Source organism: Trichomycterus rosablanca, chromosome 23 (assembly GCF_030014385.1).
Source record: "Trichomycterus rosablanca isolate fTriRos1 chromosome 23, fTriRos1.hap1, whole genome shotgun sequence".
NCBI lineage: Eukaryota > Metazoa > Chordata > Actinopteri > Siluriformes > Trichomycteridae > Trichomycterus > Trichomycterus rosablanca.
This window is the reverse complement of record NC_086010.1, coordinates 4,632,501-4,655,227: the sequence shown is the minus strand read 5'-3', so window position 1 is coordinate 4,655,227 and position 22,727 is coordinate 4,632,501. Positions and strand designations below refer to the sequence as shown.

At 38.5% G+C, this 22,727-nt stretch overlaps 1 protein-coding gene across 7 annotated transcripts in view; it reads left to right on the top strand.

The window, feature by feature from the left end:
* Positions 1 to 22,727, top strand: part of syngap1b (synaptic Ras GTPase activating protein 1b) — an 86,930-nt gene that overhangs the window by 5,714 nt on the left and 58,489 nt on the right. For all 7 annotated transcript variants that reach the window (XR_010007449.1, XM_062986105.1, XM_062986104.1 and 4 more), the window contains exons 2-3: positions 9,616 to 9,764; positions 15,819 to 15,924. Coding sequence is in view for 6 of the 7 variants with exons in the window: in XM_062986105.1 (XP_062842175.1) it covers positions 9,616 to 9,764; positions 15,819 to 15,924 (255 nt within the window). In the remaining variant the exon portion in view is untranslated. The remainder of the gene's footprint in view (positions 1 to 9,615; positions 9,765 to 15,818; positions 15,925 to 22,727) is intronic.

Here is a 22,727-nt window from a genome sequence, read left to right as displayed (position 1 = left end):
GCGACCAGAAACCCTTTTATTTAGCGTTACTGTGTGCCCCAGTGGGCTAATTCCACAAGATACAACATGGACATAATTGTCCATACTTTTTTCTTTTATCTTGAACCACCCGCTTAGTGGCTAGTTAAGATCCAAGGGGCACCTTTATTTTGACAAAAATACCCAAGTGTGTAGTAAGCTTTGCTAAAAAAATGTGATTTTTTTGCTGTGTCAGCAGCCAGGAGACTAAAAAGGCTCAATAACATAGATGTGTTTTTGTGCTTGTTAGAAAAGCTATTGTCTCACATGCTTACTGCATTTAGAAATGACTGAAATATTAATATTTAACTCCATATTATTGTCTATGTTTTGGTATGGGATGTCCAATAAGCGGACTATCTGGTGACCTCATATTTTTGGCTGTATAGTGTAAATATATGTAGTGCATGATGAACATTAATGTAAGTACCATTTAGTACCATGGCCCATTTTACCCAAACCTTATTTAAATTTAGGTTAATGTGTTAATTTGGGGTTTAATGAACATTATTAAGAGTTTATGTTTTTTTTTTTTTTTTTTTTATGATTATATTATATTTTATGTGCTCATTTGGATTTTTAGTGAATCCTATTATGATTTTATTAGTGAGGATTTAATGGGTTCATGTGTTGATACTATGTTGATTCATGACCTTTCAGCCTTACATGGGATTTGCTGTCGAGCTGAGCAGAGCAACTATTTAATGCATTACACCCCCCCCCCCCCCCCCCCACACACACATTCAGATTTTCCCCCTCAAGTGCTCTCTCTCTCTCTCTCTCTCCCCCTCTCTCTCGCTCTTATTCTCTTTTACACGCTGTGTACCTATGGTAGGACACACTTGGCATGATGTCCTCCAACTGCAGAGTGGTGACTGATGTCCAAACACAGACCTGGCTACTGCTGTAAGCCACCTGCTCCTCTATCATTGGTTCTGTAGTGGAAGCCATACTGTGACATAGAAACGTTACACAGGCCTCCACATGCCACTGTCTCTGAATGTGGCATCATAGTGACAGCTTGCTTATCTGGTCATGTAACCTTTCAGGGTGGGCAAGCATTTAAAAGAAACATATTTATTCATATTAAAGAAAGGTTTTTAATGAGTAATCACTTTTATGATTGTTGTATCACAGAGTTTATTGCAGGATTATTTATACAGATAACTACTCATCACTTTATTAAATACTTATATCGGATATAACCACCCATCTTACAAGGTGTTGGGATTTACAGACACAATACTGATCAGCCGTGGACACAAGGTTTTAAAATAATTTTGTGTGCTTTACTTGCAGTGGATTGGCTTAATTACTTTAAGGAAGTTTGTATCATTATCGATGTTAGCATTGGCCAATAATCAGAGCTTTCAAAGATATTATATTGCAAAGAGAAATATGAGGGTTGCAATTCCATCAAACAGCTCAAATATAAATTAATATGAATGGAAAAAAAAACAATTTAACACAAATTTTAGCTTTCTTGACAACATGAAGTAAACTGACGTGCAGAAACTTCCACCTGCTAATGTTGAGTGAATATAGCTGGTGCTTTAATTGGTGCTTTTATAGCATTTTTTAAAAGTCCTAACAGATGTATGACAACATAGTTTCTCTCAGCTGAAAGTTTGTTCAGTCTCAAAACATTATTTTGACTGTGTATGCGTCTGTATTAAATACAAAAATCATGTGTGTGTGTGTCTGTGTGTGTGTGTGTGTGTGTGTGTCTGCTGTTTGGCCTGAAGGTAATAATATAATGACACAGTTCTAAGTCTATCTCTGGATTGAGGACAGATCATCAGTATAATTGTTCTTTATCTCTAAGGACATGGCGTCCGGCCAGTTTTCTCAGCGGAGCATGCAGCGCACACACATGAAGACATGAAGAGAATACACAATAAAATGATACAAACTTAAACACGAAAACACTTACAGATACATTTAAACGTGGTTTAATGAATTTAGTGTGTATAAACTCTGGTGGTCTGTATAGAGCCCTGACTTGTGTAATAGACACCAAGTTTAAAATGTCTTAATATTTACAAAATGCAACTCAAGTTGGTCAGCTGAAACATTAAAAGGGTTAAGAGGATGTGTAATTTGGAGGTGTTTGTCCAAGAGAGGTGCTTGGTCTGAAAATGTTTACTTTTTTCAGTCAGAAAGTCTGCAAGAACTGCAAATTTTAATCATTTTAAAGCGTTATGAAACCCCCCCCCCCCCCCCCCCCCCCCCCCAAGACACACACACACACACACACACACACACACAGAACATGGTACTATGCACACAAGCAGGCACATACACACCTTGAATACAATAAAACTAAACACACACACAGTAAGCATTTTCTGTAAATAAATGCATGCGTTTGCAGAGTGATAATACTGTGGGAATGACAGTGCTGTATTCTAAATATTCCATTCTGGACAGAAACGCTGCACAGTGCAAATATGCAAACTTCATTCAGAACTCGTCTCTCGCTTGCTGACACTTTCTCCTGAAAGCACTGTACACTAGCAAAGGTGGAGAGAAAGAGAGAGAAGAGGAAGAGCTTTTGATGGAAGGAAAGAGAGCAGAAGTAATGATTAAGGGGGTCTATGAGTAGAAAAGTAAAGTGTTGGGATGCATTGTACAGTTGGGTGATATGACAGCATATTCCAGCAGACATTAGAGATGTGTTTACCAGTGAGGTTTGGCTCTAGCATTTATACCACTGTGTAGATTGATTTTTAGAGCTGTGCTGTAAATCGGTGCTGCTGATCTCAAATGATTTTGATTATTTCTATGTAAGAGAAATAATGAAGCGTGGTGAAAGAAAGTGAAATGTAATCCATAGAGGACTGCACTCTAACTTTAATTAAAAGGCACACCAGATATTTCAGGGAGGCATGGTGGCACAGCAGGTGATGTGGGTGCTGCAATTTAACAGGCTCAGGGGTTAAAATCTCTCCTTCAGTTACTGTCTGTGAGTTTTGTCATATTTTCACTAAAACATGCCAAAATTATTGGCTTCATTTACATTTTCAACATTTAGCAGACGCGTTTATCCAAAGCGACTTACATTACAGTTACAGTATACAATCTGAGCAATTGAGGGTTAAGGGCCTTGCTCAAGGGTCCAACAGCATCAACCTGGTAGTGGTGGGGCTTGAACCAGCCACCTTCTGATTACTAGTCCAGTACCTTAACCACTAGGCTACGACTTGCCCCGACATATATTGAGTTTGTGATCTACTTTCCATGGTGCCCTGCCATGCCCTGCTAAAGCACCAGCTGGTATGTAAATATATTTTCTAAATATAAATAGAGCAGAAACATGTAACATTATCAATGTTTTCTACCACATTTGTACAAAAAGTATTTCTCCTGATGTAACAAATTCCCACAGTCAGACTATAGTTTTTGTAAATCATCCTAAAAGACTGCAAGCTGTTATAGCATTAAGGGTAATAATGCACTAAATTCATTGTTAGTTGTTCACATAGTACAGAAGGCAGCATTTATATGCAGAAGTTTGGGGAAAACTAAACACTTTTAGGTGTCACTGAAAGCAGCTTGATTTTGTCTCAGCCTTTTCATGCAACACTTACAGAACCTGTGATCTCTACTGGCTGTGAGGGACTTTTTTTTTAGACCTGAGCATGTTTTCACATGATTGTCACAACATATAATAAAGACTTCCTTATAAAACTAGCCAATATATCTACATAAAAATACAATTTCATTTTCTGGTGGATTGATTCAAGATTTATTTGTTATGGTTTTTTAATGAACCCAAATTTCAGGTTCCTGCTGTTAAAAAGCATTTTGCAAAATTGTGCAAACATCACTATACTTTTTACTATTCCACTTCAGTTAACACATCAAGTCTTAATCAGTGACTTCTGTAACAGTAACCATTTTAATAAGTGCCATTCTGGTTTGTTGAGTATGTTTAGAGGGTTGGCCTGACTTAGGCAGTGTGGTTGGAGTTTTATATTGTCCCATGTAAACTCAGAGAAAAGATTCTTTATAAGCATTTTGGGGTAATGGGTCAAAATATTGCTTAATGCCTATTTATGGATGTTATAGGAAAGCACTGTTATAAAGGGTGGTAATAAACCGAGGTAATTATAGTGAAGGTTGTTCGTGTCTTTAATCAGATTATAAACTTGTATATTAGATTCTCCCATGAGTCAGACCCAGGAACTCTGTTGATCAGAATCCAGATTTTTTAAATAGGTGTTCTATAGGTTGTATCCATTTTTTTAAAATAGGTGTTTATTGTATCCACCCTAAACCTGTACATGGTTTAGTAAGTCGAAACAGATATCTGCCTCATGAGACCAATGCGGTGATTTAATTCAGTTTTCTGCTGATACAGACATGGTCGATATCATCATGCAGCCTAGCAAGCAGCCAACATTACAGAGTTTAACGGTCGCTTTATGAACCCCATTCTGTGATGCTGTTAACAGCTTCTGGTACTCTGCATATATTTTACCTTCTGTAGGAATGAGCTTGTTTAAGAGAAATTGAGATACGAAGGGAGGGAGTAAGTGGCGAGTTTTTATGGGGAGCAGAAGAGAGACAGATGGGTAGAAGGTGGAGGGGTTAGAGGTGATGGGAAAGACATAAACGGAGGCTGCCAATGAGTTTGCTGGTTGGTTCATTTTTCTTGTTTTTATATCGATGTTACATTGTGTGTTGTTTACAACACTTTCTGCAAAACAGTGTATTAGCTTTCTTTTCCACTCCTGTAATGTTATATCACATTGAAGCATTTTAATTTCTCACTTATGGTTTGTGCAACTATACAGTTTTGACAGATTTGTTATATCATAACAACTGGACATACATTAGCACTGTCGCTAAACTAGCTTTGTTTCCTGTATAGCAGCTGGTGTAGATTCCACTACAATGCAATGCAGATTGACTGATTGAGATGAGTTTGAATCATTGTCTTGCTTACTTGGTTACTTTTTGGCAAAGTAAAGTAGGTTTTTAGCCAAGATCTTTCATTACTGGGTAGTACCATACCTTTTTTCATCAGTCCTGAGCCGACTCTTGTATTTTATGATATTTATTTATGCCATCAAGTCCATTCCAGTCATGTGTATCTAGAAAAGTCTGCCTCTGGTTACTTAAGCTTCAAGTAAAAGGTTAGATTTGATTTGGTCAAGGATTCATTTGTTTGTCATCTTTGCCGTTTAAGGAATTCTCAAAAGTTTTTCACCAGCACCGAAGTTCAAAGGCATCAATATTCTTTCTGTCCCACTTACAGCTTTCACATCCACAAAGAACTAGAGAGTTTGTATAAATAGCCTTTATTGTTTATATGACATTAATTTACTTTCATTTTCAAGTTGTTTGCCTCTCATTATCACCTGTTAAAATCTGATTAAATTAGAGCTTCTACAGGAGCTGCTCTTGTTGTGAGAGTATCAAATCTTAGAGTGGCTCTTAAATCTTGTCAGATTTAAATCAAGTCAATAATAATTTCCAGTGAAAATTCTAAAGTGGTTTTACTTTTGGAACCTCACTTTTGAGCTCTATGGTATGAGTGGGCCAAGCATGATGGCTTTTTTTCTCCTGCCTGTTCTACACTCGCATGTTTCGTATGTAAATCTTTGACACAGTGTACACACAGTGCTATATAGGAATAAGGAGATGCTGGAGAAAATGCCAAGAATCCGATGGTGAGAGCGAGCAAGCTGGTATTTCATGGAAGGCTAGGTTGCTATGGGAACAAGTCATGGTATCTCTTTTCCCCCATAAAATATACTTATTCTATCTTTCTTTACTTCTGTCCTGTCTAGTTCCTTCCACCGAATTTCAAACTTCTTCACATCGTCCCCTTTACGTCACAGTCTTTTCCTCTTAAACCCCTGCTACTTGATCCTCTGATCTTGATCCCCTGATTGTCCTCTAGTATTTTTTTTAGTCTCTCACGTTATTTCTCTCCTACTTGTTCTGTCGCGCCCTCTCTCTCTCTCTCCATCTCTCTCTTTCTCTCAGCTGCTCCTTCTCTCTCTGTCCAGCTCTTCTCTATCCTTTCCTTCCTGAGTTGATCCTCTCTTGCTTTGATCACACCTCTCTTTAGGGCTCACTTTTATTCTATTCTTTTCTCGGTTGTCATGGCAATAAGCTGGGGGCGTTCAGGAGCAAGAGAGGAAGCGAGAGAGGGAGCGAGTGGGTGTTTCGGAAGTGACATCTCTCGGGCAGTCACCTTATTTCCTGTATGCAGAGTTTAGGAAGTGAAGACTGCAGCAACAGCGATGCCGTGTGGCCAATCGCCTTCAGTGAAACATTTTAATAAACAACAGTGGATCAGTAACCGCATAAATCTTACATCAGTGCATTCACACTCTTCAACACTTCCTGCAGGATCAAAAACTGTTTTTCATTAACAGTGGTGTTTAATCAGGCAGCATCAGAGTGCAGCCATACAGGTCCAGTGACCAAGACCTAACTTGTTAAATGTAAGATATGTAATAGAATGTATATATATTTAAAATAAGCAACACACACATATATGACAATTTTAAACCTGATGTGAGGTCACATATCACAGATCTTTCAGTTAGCTTTACGCTGTATCACTGTTTCCCTCATGTTGTTTACTAACCTCTGTGAGACGCATTTTAGACCCATTGAGAAAACCTGCAGTCTTTTTCTCTGCTCTGTTGGATCAATAATGTAATGAGATGTGTTATTTTAGGGGTTAAGAGGAAACAAGCTCTGCACGTTCTGCCTCCACAGTGGCCGCAGATTCTCTCGTAGTTGTATGTTATTAGCCCCGGGTGTGCAGAGCTATTGCATGCGTATTTTTAGCCCAGGTTTTGGAGTGCAGTGATGTAGATAATCAACCTTCCCCCCAACAGGCACACTAATAACATTGTTAAGCGAGACCTGCTTTGAAGTCATCTCTTTTCCTTCCAACCCACACAAACTGCAACAAAACTACTGATGAGAGATGCACAGAGGACGCATTGATAGTAATTTCTGTACATATCAGCTTTCTAAATGATAGGATTTTTCTTTAAGCACCACAAAAGCACTACAGTAAGCAGTCCCTGTTATCTTGTGCTCCTGAGCTTTTTAAAACTTTTAGAGTGTGTCTGGGTTTATGTTTGTGTTAGATTATTTTTTTCCAATATATTTGTACCTTATTTGAATGATCAGAAACAGTAGAATATTGGCCCTGAACTGGATTTTTTATGGAAGTTAAATTCATTTCTGTAGATGTACCATAGTAACAATGTTCAGTGATTAGCTTGTGTTTATAGTGTGAGAAATGAATAATACTTAGCACTGTTAGTCCATTTTTTACTAAGTGCTGGAACTGATCTGTTGTGTATTTCTTTATTAGTAACCACTGAGAATGATCGAATCAGCAGTGTCATTTATTAATTTTTTGTGTTGATGGGAAGTTGCCAAGGCAGAAGTGATAATACTGGCTAAGTATTCAGTGGACAGCATGGCACTCAATAGTGGGTCTTGTTCAGGAAATGTGCTTTCTCTACAGATATTATTCTTGCATACGTTTTATATGTATGAGTCTGCAAACAAGAACACTTTCTGTTGCATCATTCATGATAGACCAGTTCTCAAAGCAGATTATATTTGTAGCATTTAACAGATGCTTTTATCCAAAGTCACTTACAATCCAAGCAAATGCCAACCAATTACTAGTCCACTACCTTAACAGCTAAGCTACCTGAGCTGCATTGTAAATCATATAATAAAGTTTTGTTGTGATTTATTAAAATACTGTAGAGAGATTAATGTATATCACTTTAAGAAACAGCAAATCATAAATAATATTAAAAACATGATAAGGTCTCACATGAATTAATGCAACAATTAAATACTGAACCCTGAATCCTAATTTTATTTAGCACCATAAAACTGTAGTGTGGGTTCTTCATGTATGGACTCAGAACACCTAGACACCTGGTCCCTTCCTGTTAGAAATTGAGCATGTTCTTCCCATGTCTGCTTGGATTTCTTTATAGTCCCAGTATCTTTTTAAATGCATGTAAAAGTTGGATTGACTGCTCTACATTGCTCCTAGCTCTGAGATGAACTTCCTTTCTGTCCAGGGTGTATTCCTGCCTTGTGCCCAGTGGTTGTGCCAGACCTACTTCAACCCTGACCAGTGGTTAGAGAAAAAGAGTGAATAAATGAATGAAATAATAGTATTAAAAAAAAATTAGAATACAATTTAAAAGATCATGCATAAATTAAAAGTCATTGTGTTTATTGGATTTACTGGCAGGGGTGGATCTTTTTTTACAAATCGTCAAGATATTAAAAAAAACTACAAATGGGTGCAGCAACACAGTCAGATTATGATTTGATTCGCAGTGTAAACCTGTATGGAGAAAATGTTCTTATAGTAAACCTACAGTGCACAAATTTGTGCTGCTCCTTTATTACCAAATAGGAACTTCTGATCTGTGTTTCTGTTTGATGAGCTGTAGTAAACGTGTTGACAGAACATTATACCGTAAAAGGGTTTGGAGATGATGATGTAAAAGTGTCAGTAGTTGCGGTAATTCTTTTCATGGCGCTGTCCTCAACTAGGACAACATGAGACACATTTAATGCTGTAGAATTGAGGTTGGTGAAGTCTTCAGTTAGTTGAAGTGTTCAGTGTTTTTCTGAGACAGCACGATGTAGTGTTAGTGATACTGAGATAAAGTTCATTTGATAGGTGACAGCAGGACACTTGCTTCTGTGCTGGTTTATATTGGCAGACATTGAAGGCCGACTTACATGTTGTATGATTCTTATTTATTGATTTATTTATTTTTTCCTTCGGCTGCTCATGTATTTCAGGGGCTACGACAGCAGATCTGGTCCCTATACAAGACTTGGTTTTTAAGTGTGCCTCCCAGTGGTTAGGCTGTTTCAGCCATACCATAAAAACCTCAATTTTTTAAAACTAAAATGCACAAAGAATTAAGGCTATTCTAAGAGCAAATAGTTTGTATTTCTAAGTATAAAAAGTGTTCCGAAAAAGAACAGTTGTACAAGTCATTCAATTCTCAAAACTACCATGACATATTTGTCATTACAAGTGTATCTAAACTTTTGCGCTCCCCATTTTTCGAATCTGAGGTCCTGTTGGTGCATCTTTAAAACACCATGCCGTTAACTTCTCCATGCACCTGCTTTTCAGTGGAGAAAAACTAAATGACTTGATCAGATTTAAATTCTTACACAGTTGCACAGATTTAGCAGTAAATAAGCAGGAATGTTTTTAAAACAGAGCAATTAAATGCATTTTATATCCCAGAATTTACTGAGATAATGTTACATTTGGTGTACCCTTGGGGAATGCATACCCCAGTTTGGGGAACATAGTTTTAAAGCATGGCACCATCATGCTTGACTGCTGGCTATGAGGATCGCGGTATCTTATTAGTTTTGGGGATCACCTGCTGCTCGCCTGCTGCTCAAGTGTTGTTATCTGAAATGGGAAACTGGGACTGGCATCTCGTTGCTTGTTTCATAGTTATATTTATGTCACGTTGCAGTTCATTTAAGTGATTTGTCATCTCTTTCTCTGTTTCTCTTTCTGTCTCTGTCTCTCACTCTCTCTCTGATCAGATGCACGGTATGCTGTTCCCTCCTCCCATCACCCCCAGTCCTCCTACGCTGTGCCGTCCTACGCTGCTCCATCCTACGAGCATTCGGGCTGGAACGCACGTCACTGCATGATACCTGGAAATCAGCTCTACATGTTGGACCAAGAGGAGGTATGAGAGCACTTCCAGCCCTGCACTCTCTACTGCCAGGGAACTGTGGGATATGTAGTTCTGAGAAAGATGCTTTCATCTCGTCCTTGTGTTTAGCTGCCAGTAGACACTATTAAATAACCTGTACTGTGGATCAGGATCAGAGCTCAGCTTAAGCAGCAAGTGCTTTCAGTTCAATCAGAAGTCTGGTCTTGTCTAATTGTAGCCGTTTTGCAGTGCTTTCAGACAAGACCTCGCTTTGAATAGATTTAAATTTGTCATGACAGGCTAATGACTGTCACTCTGGAAAGATGGGCATAATGAAATATTCACGCTCGCCACTCATGAAGCACAGTGGACAGTGAGTCCTGTGTGTATGAGAGAGAGAGGGCGAGAGAGAAAAGCTTCCAGCTCAGGTTTGTGAATGCTGTCAGTTACTCTTCTGCATTTAGAAACCTGCAAGAGAACAACCTGGTCAGGGTTAAGCTGGTCCTGCCCCACCCAGAAGCACAGGACCAAGCCATGAATACAGAAGTGACAGGGTACCATTGCTCCCTCACAGTCACTGACTCCCTCACCCACACCTACATAGACGCATTTTACGTCATCCTATGAGAAAAAGGCTGTCTGAATTCTTGGATACCTTAAAATGCTGCCTTATGAGGTGCCTTTTTTCGAAGCTTTGCTTCTTAGCTTTACTTAACAGAATAATCAAAATAGTAGATGGCTTATATTATGCAGTCATGCAATTTAAATTTGGTCAGAATCTGTAAAATAACTCTATATTTGCAGCAACATGTCATACCTCTCATTGCTTATCCAAGATTTTGGCAGCCTGAATCACACTGATAGCGCCCAGTACCAACCAAATTATACTCAGATGCATGATAACACACTTCATCTCACCATCTATTGTTTATATAATCACATCCTTTAAAAACCTTTTTTGATGTATCTAACTGAGCAGCTTCAGCCGATAGGTTTCCCCCAAACAGCTGATCAGTAAAAGCACAGGGTGGAACAATTAAATCCAGAATCAAGCATCAAGAATGCTTAAGACACAGTGTTGTGAAATGTATTTGACTCTGTGATGTATCCACAGACCACAGCGTCCTGGTCCCCACTAAAACATCACATGATACATGTAGCCAATTACAAAACTCGATTCCTTGGCAAGTAAGCAGCTTACTTTTACACACACCCAGAGCCATAGAGAGAGAGAGTTGCGACACTCCTTGATCTCGCCGCCACGCGGTCACGTGGCCCTCCAATAGTTCCAAACAAACCCGGCGCTGTCATGTTCTTAGATGGGACAGGCAGCAGTGAATGAAATATTAAACACTAAATAATAAACATTTGTACAATTTCTGGGTATTTTCAACTGCCTTTACATTTACTGCATCTGCTTTAATGTCAATTTGGTATATAAAGTGGAAGCTTGATGTTTATAATGACTTGTTAATAGGCCGTTCTTGTTACACACAGTACATTATATTAGCATACATTACATAATGCCATATCATTAAGTAGTAGAGACAATATACAGTACAGAGATTAAAGAGTTTTTTTTTTTTTTTTTTTGCATAAACTAATCTCCCTTCACTTTCCTGAGGATTCATAATAATAATCATTTTGGCTAAACACTAAGTCATGTGGCTGGATTCATAAGGTTTACCTGCACTGAATGAACAGATTCATAAACGCTCTACCGTACCTTTAACATTATAGTGCAGGTACATGAAATAGCTTCATTCATTTCTTATTTCATGAGTGATTAATAATTGATTTCTACATGTAATACATGAATGAATTCATAATTAATATGCACACGTTCATTTTGTGTAATGTAAGTGGTGGACAAGGTACACAAACCATGTAGTTGAGTTAAAGTAGAGATATCCAAGGTAACATATTACTCCAGTAAATGTAGTAGTAAAAGTAAAAATACTCTTTACCTCCACTTGAGTAAAAGTACTAAAGTATTTACCTTTAAATGTACTTAATTATGAAAGTAAAAGTAGCATGATTTATTATGGCTCTTATGTTTTATTATTATTTCTGTAACAAGACTCTTGATTAATCAACTCATTTTAGGTAAAAAGACTCATGTGTCATTAATTTAGCTTAACTGACTAAGCTAAATTCAGTTATACCTATTAATTAAGATAAACATGTAACATTTAGTGCTGAGCAAATGCTAAACAATAACAGGATTAAGTATATTAATGACATCAAATTCATTATTTTTTTAAACAAAGCAACATACAGCTAAAAATGCTTGCTAAGTAGTGGAAATGAATGGGGCTCTATGGGATGTTTGGAACTTTTCAGAGCTCCACAACCCGGAAGCTGCGCAAAAAAATGTCCCGCCCCCGTTACAACGGTTCACTATGGGAGTGTCGCCACTCTGTTCTCTCTACCGCTCTGCACACACCGTGGTCTGCATTCACTTGAAGAGAATCCCTAACTCTTGTTTTCAGGTGAACCAGGCATCAGTCCCCAGGTTTTATGCATATTCAAACTTAGTGAAGTTGGGGTCCAGCTGAACCAGGGATCGGAACTAAAATGCAAGTGTGAAAGAGCCCTCAGGTTGTCATTAGTCAGTGCTGAGACATGATATGCTTATGAATATATTAAGTGTTTATTGCAGAATCCACTCAGTTATTTTTTCCAGCAGTTTATAGCTGGAACATCTTGTCCCATATTACCATGAATTATAACTGAAGCCAAACCTAATGAGCAGATGTGCAGAGAACAGGATCACTTTTAAATACACTTGCTGTAGAAATGAAATGTGGAAATACAGCACAAACTAAGCTTAATTCTAATCCCTACTCTATACTGACAGACACAGCCTTCAGGGAAAGCTGCTGTCAAGCTGTTATGTAATACAAGTGCCGTTAGAGGGAGCGAGAACACTATATGCAACTTGCTGCCATTTTGCTCGATTCTATTGTAACCCAGTGGAAACGGCTGCATGCAGCAGTGCATTGTGGTTCTCCTGCAGCTACTGTGACACCTCGTTATGCAAGAGAACATCTCCACTGGCTATGAGTGGGAGGCAGCCATTCTTTTAGTTGACTCTGTACTGAGCCGTTAAGTCAGGATGAATCCAGTGTAAACACAGTCAGTCTCAGCGCTTTCTGCCCTCATCTTTTATCTGCTTCTGCTGCCCAAATGGCAAACTGATTCATTAGCTTTATTAGTGATGGGCGATGGGAGGGCCAGAGTGGGCCTTTGGCCATAGCTTTGCTTGTCATAGCGCATAAAGCATGGGTAATAAGAGTTATGTAATAGATTTCTTGGATGAATCACCTCACAGTATCAAACTGTTAGATTGAAGTGCTTTTTCATGAATTGAATAGATTTTGTTATTCGACTGGGTGTTCACATTTTCTTTGATTGAATCGCTGTTGCGCACAGAAAATGATACTGCAATTTGTTATTATAGGCCTCATGTGACAGGATGTGATGTATGAGACAGGTGTGATATTTAAAGCAATTAGTTTGTCATTGCTGATTAATCCTAAGCACTATCTGTCAGATGAGGAGAAAAACTGTATCTGATTTTATTTCTAGTTAAGTTATGAACATACACTATATAGCCAAAAGTATGTGGACACCCAACCATTAAACAACCCATTTTAAAACATTGAAGGTGGATTTCCTTTGCGACTTTCGGAATAGCTTTTCACAAGGTGAAAAGGTGGTAAATTGTGCCTATTAATCAAAAGACCATTTGTGAGATCAGGCATAAAGGTTGGACTGTTAGGCCTGGCTTGCTGTGAGTGTTTCAAGTTGTTTAATGGGGTTGACATCAGGGATTTGTGCATGCCACTTAAGGTTCTTCAAACCAAAGTCACGGGGGCACAGGTGTGCTGGAACAGGAAAGCATTATACACCTTTTAGAAATGAATGTGGCTGAAACATATTAACTGAATTGGTTAAGGGGTGTCCACTTTCTTACAGACAGCACATTCAGTGTTCATTCCTACTGTACTCGGTGATCTGATTCTGACATTAGCAGACACATCCTGGCTCTTCTTCAGCTGTTTGTGTTCATGGCAGACCAAAAGGCCGTGACTGCTGTCGATGCCCGCTGGCTGCTGTCAGGTTGGTACGAGATCGATTAACACCCCGTTGGGGTTGAATTGATTACCGACCTGCTGATCCGTCGCCACCTCATGCAGCTGGGCTTGCTTAGATGGTGCTGACATATGGCAGTGCCCCCTAAAGCGTGGCCAAGCCTGCCATGCCAAACCACATTTTTCAGGGATGTTCTCTCTCTGTTGCACTGTCATTCTGCTGATGATGGTGTAGAAGCACATTAGTGGTGGCAAACAGTGCATGGTTGAGCTGTAAATGAGCAGAACTGGGAAATGGGTGAACTGATCTGTTTCTCAGGTAAAGTAAAGATCAGAAGGCAGAGATAAGACAGACTCGACTCACGATCTTTTTGTTTTTTTCTTACCCATAGTGTTCTTTAACAAGTTTGGACAGGTAGCATTGAATGATTTAATTGCTATCAGGTAAACACAGCTTTTTCCACTTCTTATCGTATGATAGTGAGAGCTGTATCGCATATGGAGAGCTTTGCTAGGCAACTCACACAGACCCAGAGATCGCACATCACATGTAACTTTCAACGTCACCACTTTTTTATGCAAAATAATTTATATAAAGTAGTTTTAATGTGCAGTGAAGAGGCATCTTTTAAAAAAGATCTTTTAAATGTATTTTCTCTTCTCCACTGTATTAAATTATCCTCCTGCTTCCTCCTGCAGTTTATTCAAGAAGACAAAATCCCTTCATGCACCTTAAAAAAGGCCCCAGTGTTACTATTACTATTTCTCATGTAGACTTGTGGACTTATAGATGGAGCTAGAATTTGGCATCTGGATGTAAAGTATTTAAAGTCTAAAACATCAGTGAATTGGGGGGTAATGGGGGTACAAGGAACTTGTCTGGCTTATAAAAATTCTGTTGAAAAGATTTTATTATATTATTCAAACAATCAGGTTTTCAGAAATTTTTCTTTTTTTTTTTGACAAAGTTAAATCTTCTCAATAGTTTTTTTTTGGCTAATGACTCTATTACTTAAATACTTAAGGACTGCTGTTGTATGCTTTGCAATTATTAAGTCACAGAAAAATAAAGACAGTTTGAAATTATTAATGGTGCTTGGGTGGTGCAGCGGTACAATACGCTAACACACTACTGCTGGGACCAAGGGTTTCATTTCCCAGCGGTACTATTGGCCAGTCTGCGTCTACATACAGACTTTGGCTAAGTCTGAGCAGGGTGTGCAATGGATTAGTGACTGTCCAGAGTGTGTTTCTTCAATGCGTTCAGTTATTCCAGATAAGCTGAACCCACCCTGACCCTGACTAGGATAAAGCGGTGGTAAAACATTAATAAATGAAATCATTAATATTGCATGGTACTGCCATGATAAACCTTGCAAATTTGTCAACTTTCGACTTTAACTGTTATCATATTGTTTCATAAATTTCACTTCTGTTGTAGTCCTGACACCAACGACTAGTCATCCAATCACAGCCTGGCCTTGTTGGAGTGTAGGTGACAGGAAGCATTTGAAATGCGCTCCAGTGGGATTTGGTGCATGACCTGCTCCTTTCCACCTCATTTATCACTGCAGCCCCAAAGAGAACCACACACTTTCCCACTTTCCACTTGTAATAGCCTGATCCAGTGGGCCCTGAGCTAGCTATGAAAACAGCAGCACCACCAGCACTGCTACATAGCAATTAATAAAGAAAAGCCCGGCTGCTTTATTTCCCTGTTGCGTATGCTTACAGCAAGCTGCAGTGTGATGAATTAGCAGCATGAACTTCAGCTCTCTGACTGTCCCACTTAAAGAACACTCATGGTCCTCATGCAGGACCAAAACCCCACACAAAGGCTGAAATAAACGTCATAATGCAAAACAAATCTCACACCTCGGTCGAAAAGTTTAGACTGATAACACTAGGTGTTGTGTCATGGGATACACAGCTTGTACTATACGATCACCCAGCCTGTGTATTAATGAATACTGGTTACTCTGCTCTGCAGGTTCATCCTTTACTGATGCGCGAGCGGCGCTCCGAGTCGCACAGGAACAAACTGTTGCGACGCACGGTCAGCGTACCCGTGGAGGGGCGACACCATCCTGAAATGGGTGAGTGACAAAGAGGAAATAAGTTTAATAACACACACACACACACACACACACACACACACACACACACACACACACATACACACTCATCCAGATCAGTAATCCTACTGTTTTTGCACAATGGTTTGATACTTCAGTACAAATGACATGAGATACGTAAGCATTAGTACTTAAGTAAAAGCCATCACATCTTACTTAGTAATTTATCAAGCAGTTTACTCCTATATTAATACTCATATATTAATACTATGTACATCATACAACACTGCCAATGTGTTTACTTTTGAATTAGATTTTGTTGTTCTCAGCGCTGATCATTAAGCTTCTGTTGCTTAGACTGGCAAAAAAGTTAAATTATTTATTTGTCATTTATTGTGATTATTTGTGAAGTTTTATCTGAATGTGCCAAAATCTGTATATATATACAGTATATATATACATATGTATATGTATGTGTGTGTGTGTGTGTCTATTCGATTGAAAGAGCATTTGTGAGATGAGGCACTGGCTCACAATTGATGTTTAAATTCATCCTACCAGTGTTCAGTATCGTTGTGGTTCAGTGGTTTCTGTGACGGTCACTGTAGGTCCTACACAAGTTGTCAAATCATGCCATTTTGTAAAAAAAAAAAAAATAATTATTATGTGCCAGACTCCAAAAAAGTTCATGTTTCAAAAATAAGTTACAGTTTAGTTTGTGCCTTTACCAGCAATTTTTCACTGTTTACAGACTCATGGATACGACCTAATTACGTAAATTACATTTTAATGTCAGGGTTAAACTGCACAACAATTTAACACATTTTAAAAATCAATAAACAGGACCAAAGAGCTCAAACATTTGTTTATAATATTCTACAAACAATACCTGCATTTTGCTCTGCTTTTAGAAAGCACCGACTGGGTACAAACTGTACATTTTAATAGGTCTAATAAATGAGGGGTCTGTAAGAAAACAGCCTTTGCGCTGAAATGGGTAATTCACTTGGACAGCAAATTTTAAAAGTCTAATTAGGCGCCGTGTAAACGACACCAATTTATTATTAACAGAAGTTACAAATGTCTAGCTGCACTGGCTGATGTAGGGCTCACTGCCAGTGTAGATTTTGAAAGCTGAACAGCTGACCTTAGAGCTGGTGATATAAACCCAAATAATATAACATTACCCTGTCCTGGTAATTCACATTAATACACAATTTAAAAATAAAATAATGAATAACTAAATAAAGGCATATAAGTGACAATTATCAGCTGGGATTTGATTCAGTATTACCTATTACTATAATGATATAATGACTATAATGATTGCATGTAAATGTAGAAATGTGGTTTAGATTACTCTCACTCAGTTTCTAAGCTGCTTATCCACATCTAAGGGCAATTCTAGTATCTACCTGCAGTCGGATGACCAGTGTTCGGTGCTTGTGGGTAGTTCAAACCGGCATGATGCTTTTAGTAAAAGGCCACAGTGGTCAGATGACCGGGTCAGTTAAACTCTAAACACTTTAGCTCCTCAATACAGTCCTGGTCAAATTGAGAGTTTTTTACGTTTATGTTTTATATATGTATATACTGTATATATATACGTATATATATATATATATACAGTATATATATATATGATATAATATGATGATGTAAAATGCTGTCTATGTAGAGAGATCACTAGGTTTTCAGACAGACCCAACGTAAGTTATAAATTTTTATCAAAGGTTAATGGTGTACACCAGAACCAGAGCCTGTACCTAGCTTGTTGATTCTCTGTAGTATCAAAAAATTTCAATCATATTTCAGAACAGTGAAAATGTTCCTGTTATTACATTTTACTCTCTTGTGGCACTGTGGAGCACTTCAACATAAATCTATAACTTGCCCATTGCTTACTACATGGTTACCTCAATGCTCAGCAAATTCTAGATGACTTACACTCCTAATTCTTCATCCTCGATTTTACTTCCTGGAATTCAATATTTACTGTACCATTCTGTTCTCTGCTGGGATGTAAAATAAGAAAGTGTAATGAATGTTGCCACAGGCTCAGGTACTTTTGAAATGTTCTTTACAATTGTAAGCACAAAAACCTCTTAAAATTCATGAATTGCTCCAACCAGAAATATAAAGCCAACAGCATCATGTGATCAGAAAGATTAACTTAGCTCCAGTCTCTGTACACCTACAACCAGTGCCAACCGGTTATGTTTTCCTAAAAACTTTGAGCAATGCCTTTGATTTTTTTCTATTACGGATCATTCTGTCATTTGTAAAAAAAAGAAGTTGTTGTTTTTGTAGAACATGTAGATTACTTTTACCAAATCATTTTCTGGTAATTTTTTTTTAATTACTTCTAATTTATTTCCTTTTTTATTAAATTCATGTTTAAAATGTAAAAACACACAGGACGTGGATTCACCAGCACCTAGCCTATGCTTTGTAAAGTGAGTGTAGTCAAGCAGAGACTTTAGCTAGCAATTTATCCGTACCTTGGCATTCTATCTATAACAAATTAGTAATTTATTTTGGTTTTACAAGATTATAAATACAAATAAAGAAATAAACAGCCTAAATATGTACATTGTTTTATACAGTCACATTGTTGATAATATGCCTTGTCTGAGTAAGATAGCAAGATAGCAGATAGCAAGTTAAGCCGAGGCCTTAGAGTGGATTGGCACTTTTTCTGGGGTGTGTTACTGTATTGCACTCACTGATTCCAGGCAAACAGGACCAACTGTGACCTTGACCAAGACAAAGCAGTGGTACAGCATGAAAATAAATGAATGCATGAATGAATATACAAAAAAGCTTTTAAAAATCTAAAGAAAAGAAAAGCAGTGTCAGGGATTTTATTCTTCCCTCCAGCGTATTACAGGGTCACCTTCACATTTGCAGATTTAAGCCTAGTCCTTTCTTTTTAGCCATCTTCAACTTTTTTTCTTTTAAAAACCTACGTGCTGAGAATATTATTTTAGCCTCGTTTTACTATAGTAAAAAAAAAGATGATTGAGTGATTTTGTGATTTTGACCTAAACACGAAAAAAGCTGTTCACCTAAAATTCTACAAGGTAAAAGTAACTGTTTGTAGAGTTTCAAACCAACAACAAATACATCCTGTGTCATTATCAGAGGTCATTCTGGGTTAGAATGAAACTCATCATCATGTTGCACATTATTCTCAGTCATCACTGATCGCTAGTCATCAAGTGTCATTAGTTCTGTAGGGATCATTGGCATCACATTATCTGTTTTGTCGTAAAGAATGATCTGCCTCCTTTTGATTTTCTCCTCTTGATTTTGTTCACAGTTCACAGTAAAAAGGTTCAAATCCTTAAAGAAAATACAACATGACAAACAGAACATAAAACACATTTTTTTTATAAAACACAGGGGGACAGACTTTGACCAGTCTGTGATTTTGGCTTAAAGGTGGGTGGAAACAAAGGCTAATTAGGGCAATTTGAACTTGAAGTCAATCTATGCTACCTGAAGGCAGAGCTTAATGATTGTATGACTGTATTCGAAGCGGCTTTATTTCAAATTTCAAACCACTATTCTAAATAGAATGTATTATGTATATTATTACAGAAGGTATATTCACTTTTACTTTTAACACATGGCTAGTTTAAAGCTTGAGACATTTTGTGTGTATTGTGGACGATTGCCTCCATCACCACAGCAATGCTTTCGCTGGTCTGGACATGAACAGTGTGCTTGTGTCCGTGTGTCTGTTACTGAGCTCTGCTTGCTGACCTCCAAGATGAGAAGTGGCATGAAAAAGCAGAAAGCTCGAGATGATGGACAGGCTGGAGAGTCTTTGTGGATGTGTGGGCTGCGGTTAGTGTGTGTGTGTGTGTGTGTTGCTGGACTGACTCACAGTGCTATACACAAACGCTGGCCCCTACAGAGCTTTAATCTGTCATGTTTAGCCATCAAGGTTCTGGCAGCTTATAGCTGCTGCTTTTGGTCTTTCCCTTTTGATTGGCTCAGACAGAATCCTTTGTATGTTACACAACCATGCTGCATATTATACTCAAGCTCTGATAATTGTTCAGCAGTTTCACTGTATACTTGTCAGCACTGGTTCCAGACGGGAGGCTTTTGAATGAAAGCGGCTGACATCTTTTGGCCTTAATGCTTTGTTACATTCATCACAGGTTGGATGCGCTGAATTAAAAATAGTCTCTTCTAATCGAAGCTAGTGTGATGATAGGGCAGCATGCTAAAGCAGCTGGTATCGTGTGCTGCACAGTGCTGGGTCGGCTTTAGGTTTTTTCTAAAAACATGCAAAAGGTGATCTGACTTCAAACAATCTTCAACTACATCTGTGTGATTGTGTAAATGTGTGTGTATCATCTTGTGATGGATTCGTGCCCTGTCCAAACTGTGTTACTACCTTGTGCTGTCTAAGAAGAAGAATGTCTTTATTTGTCATATATACATCTACACGTGTACAGTACAATGAAATTCTCTTTTCGCATATCTCAGCTTGTTTGGAAGCTGGGGTCAGAGTGCAGGGTCAGCCATTGTACGGCGCCCCTGGAGTAGACAGGGTTAAAGGCCTTGCTCAAGTGCCCAACAGTGGCTGAATAGCAGAGCCTGGATTAAAACCAATAATCTTCTGACTGATAGCCCAAACCTCTACCCACTAGGGTACCATTCTATTTCCAAGTTGTGCTGGACCCACTATGACCTTGACCTTGACCTGGTGGAGACTTATTTAGTCTCAATTCACAATGCATTAATTTGGACAAAACAGCATCATGGCCAGTGAATACCAGCAACACTGCCGCTAACAATTCAATCAATTCATTTTATTTTTATTAACCACTTTATTCTAGTCAGGGTCCTGGTGGGCCAGGGTCCCTGACATCAACCCTATTAAGAACCTAATTGGTAGCCAGGCCTTTCTGTCCAACATCGGTTCCTGGCCTCACAATTGCTCTTTTGACTAAATTGGCAAATTTACACAGACACGAAATCGTTGCTCTATAGAAGTTATTATCATCATATATAGCTAGTAAACACTGAACAAACAAAAGGATCTGAGGACGCACCGTTGGTATTCCTGATGTGTCTCTTCACCTACAGGCTAATGTTGGAGTGGTGTAATGGTGGAGTCCCAGCGGCCCTAGCTCGTCTCTTTTTTCTTTTGTGGAGGCTGCAGTTGTGCACCTCTAACCAAACACGTCCATGCAGTATGACAACAGTCCCAGCGGTCCTCCTCCTCTACGAAATAATATGGAAATAATGGAAACCTGATGCCCTTTTTTTTTTAACTTCCATTCGAAAAAAGAGATGCTGTTCAACAAAGGTACAGAGTAGCAGACCGAATGCCAAAACAGGTTATCTCTGTGTATGTGATATAGCTGTAAATAAGGGTTCAGTTTATCCCCTTGCGATCGGTGCAATACAGCGGATGTCCCATGGAACCAAATCATCTCTTTTTGACTTTGTACAGTTTGGAAATTCATTTAAAATGTCACAGAATGTCCTCATCACATCTTCAGCAGTTAGAACAATAGGTTTAGGAAATAGACAGAAAACATCCAGCCCTCCACATGCTTGGGATACTTGGGATTGAGGTGGAGTGTAAACAAGTCAGGGATATTTTACACAATCAAGGTTTTACTGCAGTGTCAGACATTCTACGTGGTAATTCTGTCTGCAGAATTATGCAGAATATAAGACGGGCGTGTAGTTCTACTGCTTTTTCAGGCAGATGTCACTGATTCCATGCTTCACACGTGCCCTCATTTTCCATCGCCTGAACTAACACTGGGCTTTTCAAAGCCATGAAATTGTTAAATCTCGCTTCCTAAAAAACATCTTTTGCTGGGTGTGTATCTGTAGTGACCAGATGTTTTAGCAAAAAAAGTTGAAAAAATATGAAATGATCTCTGTACATGAATTATGTTATTTATCTACATTATGTAAATTTTTAAAATTTTGAGCATGCTAAGCCTATTCTCATTCCATTAAAGTCATTGGCTGCGTCCGGAATCGCATACTTCCATACTCAATAGTACGCGAAATGAGGACGCGAGAGCGGTTAGTATGTCCGAATACATAGTATACACAAAGAGGTACGCGAGAAGTACCCGGATGACCTACTTATTGGGCAGCCATGTTTGAGTATGCAAGCGATGCACACTTGCGGTCCGTTAATGTATCCCATAATGCAACTGGAGCTGCGTAGGCGTTCGAAGCGTAATAAGAAACAAGAAAGATAGCGGTCCTCTGTTTACAAGTGTAAGTAAGATAAATAAAATAAAACATTTTAAAGACGAATTAATAACAAAAACACGATAAATATCCAAAAATTTGGCGAGTGGGGTTTGTAATGAGTCTGTAACCATGGTGATATTACGTCATCACGTCCCACGTCATCACTTGGCGTTGGAAAGATGGCGGATGTAGTGCGTAGCAGTGTTGTGTGCATACTGCATACTTCTGTACTGGAAGTATGTACTTTTTTACCGGCTTCCTCCAATCTAGTACATACTCTCTAAGTATGCGATTCCGGACGCAGCCATTGTTTTTTTTTTTTGTGATTTTCCTAATATAACTCACCTTTCTTTCAGTGGCACCGTTCACAGTATTTACTCTCAGTCTTTATGTCTTTTACGTTGTACTCATAATTATGAAAAAAAACACCAAAAGATGCAGGTAAGAATAAAGTCTAAGGTGATACAAATAAACTTCGCTGTAAAGCTGTTTTACCAGTTACAGCCTTGAAACGTCTACTGTAGAAAATCGTTTCTGATTTGCAGGACTGTGATGGACTTGTGAGCCGATTATTCCAGATG